The sequence below is a fragment of the Tasmannia lanceolata genome, unplaced genomic scaffold, assembly GCF_043159265.1.
Source record: "Tasmannia lanceolata isolate RefF3 unplaced genomic scaffold, GAP_Taslan_0.1 ptg000005l, whole genome shotgun sequence".
Lineage (NCBI taxonomy): Eukaryota > Viridiplantae > Streptophyta > Magnoliopsida > Canellales > Winteraceae > Tasmannia > Tasmannia lanceolata.
The window spans coordinates 1,503,781-1,507,241 of NW_027518682.1; the positions used below are offsets into that span (position 1 = coordinate 1,503,781).

At 39.5% G+C, this 3,461-nt stretch overlaps 1 protein-coding gene across 2 annotated transcripts; it reads left to right on the forward strand.

Annotated features, from left to right (window-relative positions):
* Positions 1-502: 502 nt before the first annotated feature.
* On the forward strand, positions 503-3,461 carry LOC143876458 (transcription factor EAT1-like). Of its 2 annotated transcripts, none has more exons than XM_077378158.1 (3): positions 503-1,061; positions 2,702-3,097; positions 3,205-3,461. In XM_077378158.1, exons 1-3 carry the CDS (start codon positions 900-902, stop codon positions 3,292-3,294), a joined length of 648 nt encoding a protein of 215 aa, XP_077234273.1. In that variant the 5' UTR covers positions 503-899; the 3' UTR covers positions 3,295-3,461. The 2 variants fall into 2 exon arrangements, with proteins under 2 accessions (XP_077234273.1, XP_077234274.1); XM_077378159.1 differs by lacking the exon at positions 503-1,061 and adding an exon at positions 1,488-1,547.

Consider the following 3,461-nt stretch of genomic DNA (forward strand, 5'->3'; position numbering starts at 1 on the left):
CCCACACCGATCAAGCCCACATTTTGATATGTTTAGAACCTAAGGGTAAAAAAGTCACTTCACCCTTAAGTTGTGCCTGTCCCTGGAATTCTAGGGATTGCCTAGCATCCATCGCAGAAGGCTCTCACATGCAACAGCCCATCTGCAAAATGCCTTCTGCAATGGACGCTATTCTTAACAAGGAATCAATTCTTATACTGTTTCCCCCAATAATTAGGGAAATGAAATATTTGGACCCCTTTCCTTCCCCCGGTCCACCCCCTCTCTTGTATCACCCGGGCCACACCTATAGTCAGATTATATACACCAGAGGTGTGTGGGGCGGGGAACAAAAGAATGTGAATAGTTTACTCCCTAATTCGACTCATTTGAGGGTAAATTGGTCATTCCAGCAAGCCAACTTGCTTTTGGCGTAGTCAAGCAAGAACAGGGGCGTAATGGTGATTCAATTGAAAGCCAGGGGTGGGTTGAGAAGCTTTGCCTAATTATAACAACGATGGAAATTCAGATCACTGGGTTTTAGTTCCTCTCTCTCAAAATGCAAAACACCCTTTTTCTTGCACACTTGTCGTAGGAAGAAAACAAGAGAAGAAAAAAAAGAAGACCCTTTCTAGTCCTTTTTCTTTATTCGACCTCTTCAAAACCTTTCTTTGCTCCTACATGCCCTTCTATTTTGTGGATTTCTCTTTGTTTTGAGCTTCAACCATTTACATTCTAAGGAGCTCTTGCATATCACTTGAGATTTAACCTCTTTCTCCACTTGTTTGTTTCATTTAGTCAATCCATTTTTAGCCCATTCACAGGTTGGTAACTTCTTGTAAAAATATTGATTTGGGGTTTTGGGTGCTTGTTTATTTCTTTCTGATTACCTATCCAACCACAAAGAAACAGCCACCGCCATGGAAATCGACCTCAAAGATATTAAATACATAGAGATGAAAGACATGAACTCTCACCCTGTTTACGCTCCGTGCTTCTCCTTTGCTAGTGAGAGGCAAAGGAGAGAGGATCTTAATAAGAGCTATAGGGCACTCAGGTCCTTGGTCCCAAACCCCACAAAGGTATTCGCCCCATAAACCTACTGATCTTCTGATATGTGCTCATGTTTACGGGTAGTTTTAATCTAGTAGTTATGTAGTTGTGGGTATGTAGTTTAGGGTTGTGGAGTTAGTTATTTGTGATGTGTCTTGTTAGTGGGTAAATGGGCTTGTGATGTGGCATTCCATCTTGCTTGTATTTATTTTTTTTGAAAAATATCTTGCTTGTATTTATGTAGTAGCATTTCTATGAAATAAAAAAAGAAGATAAGATTTTTACAACAGCAAAACGAAACTTTGTTTTGGAGAGTCATGGCTCCTTTCAATTTGAGCCACTAGGAGGTCCGGTTACCTCGAATCAACCTCTTTCCCCCTCTTCGCTCTTTTGTTTTTTGTTTATTTGTGTTACGGCCGATTAGGCACATAACATCTTCTTCTTCTCTCTGTCTCTCACTCTAGCATTTAATGAGGTATAAGGGACCCAAGTCCGTGGTCCCAAACCCCACAAAGGTATTCACCCCATTAACCTCGTATTCTTATTATTCTTCTATTTCTCTCTCTAGCATTCGAATGAGAGGTACATGGGCACTCAGGTCTTTGATCCCAAAACCCACGAAGGTATTTTCACCCCCATAAACCTCATCATCTTCTACTCTACCTTCAACTTGTTGGGATCCGGGTAAAACTCATCGTTAAAAGCCAGCCATTAAAAGAGGGTGTCCAAGTCTTGAACCCCAACCTTCTCCTCCACGGGGTTATAGAGTTTATGCGGCGATATCTTTATCTGCCAGTAAACTTGATTTCTACATGTAGTCTTAACCGCCGCTATGACCGTTGTAGTTATTATTTAACTTTTTTTTAGAGGGATTTGCTAGGGTCCATCCCAAAAGACATTTTCGGCTGGTCTGTCGCATGTCAGACCAGCCACCTCGTGAAAGGAGACAACAACTTTTGTCTCCATTCACGAGTTGGCTGGTCTAACGTGCGACAAACCAGCAATGAAATGCCTTTTGCGATGCACGCTAGCAATTCCCTTTTTTAAATTTTTCTTAGAAAAAATGAAAGGTCTTACCCGCCGTCTAATTAAGGTGTATTTAAAAAAAAAAAAAAAGTTTTCTTGTAGTGCCCGCTCTACAAGGGTTCCCACGCTCCGCTCTGATATGGGACCTAGGTAGAACCAAGGTTTAAAATTTCGGTTTCAGTACCGGTTTCGGTACTTGAAAGTTCAAAATTTCGACCAAAATTTGGTACAAAACACGAAATGAATATTTTATTTAATATTAAATTTCGGTAATTTCGGAAAAATATTAAATTAATATTAAAAAAACAGTTTTTTTGGGTCAAATTTCGGAAAAACCGAAATTTCGACCGAAATAAATGACCGTTTCGGTTTTGGTCAATTTCGGTGTCGGTCTCTACCGAAATTTTAAACCATGGGTAGAACTCACCCTTAACTAGTCATTAAGGGGGTCATTAAGGGGAGGGTCTCCAAGTCCTTATAAGCCTATACACATCCATTCACTTTCAATCTTTTTTAACGTGGGATCTTTTTTTTTGCATCGAACCCCATCACTTATCTCTCATTAATCTACTTTCAATCATTTTTTTAATATTCTTTCTTTGATTAATTTATTTATGTTTCTTTGCTTTTGTTTATAATTAAGCCTGATAGGGCCTCTATAGTTGGTGATGCAATTGACTACGTCAAAGAGCTCCAAAGAAGAGTTAATGAGCTGAAAATCCAAATAGAAAAGAAGAAACATGGGGGAGAGGGGAGCAAGAAACTGAAGAAGGACGAAGCGCCAGACGTGGGGAGCTCAGCAATAAAACCTCTCAATAGAGTGACCCTTGGAGAGCCGTGGTTCGAATTGCGTCTAAGGGAATACAAAGAGACTGTCGACGGATGTATAATTGATCGTAAAGCGAACAGGAAGTTCACACAGGGTACGAAAATGAATTACTTGCTCTCGCTAGCAAAAATTCTCCATGAGCTCCAATTGGAATTCCGTGTTTCCCCTGGAGAAATTGCAGATTACTACTTCTTCAAGTCCAATACCAAGGTCTTTACCCATTTCATTATCAATTTTTATCAATCCTTGATCCTTTTAAGTTCTTCTATTTTTATCAGTTTTTGTTTTAATATAAGTGGTTTTCTATTTCATGACAGACTGCTGAAGGTTCTTCTGTGAGTGCAATAGCCAAGAAGCTGATTGAAGTTCTTTATGAAGAATATCCAACATTTCCTGCTAGGCTTTAGGACTTGAGTGTGAATTTAAAGCAGGGCTTTTGTGTCTTTTATCATTTCAATGCCTAAGAAGAAAAGTTAGTTTAGTTGTTGGAAGGATTTATTGGACCACCATGGTGGGGATGTTGGAGCCTCTGGCTAAAGACTACTCTCTATCTATTTTATGTTTTTTTTTTTTT

Bases quoted from the DNA above. Each gene is read 5' to 3' on its own strand.
- LOC143876458 (XM_077378158.1), top strand. From the start codon at position 900: ATGGAAATCGACCTCAAAGATATTAAATACATAGAGATGAAAGACATG. The intron at 1,062-2,701 runs GTATTCGCCCCA...TTTATAATTAAG, and splicing joins TGGTCCCAAACCCCACAAAG to CCTGATAGGGCCTCTATAGT. The intron at 3,098-3,204 runs GTCTTTACCCAT...ATTTCATGACAG, and splicing joins TCTTCAAGTCCAATACCAAG to ACTGCTGAAGGTTCTTCTGT.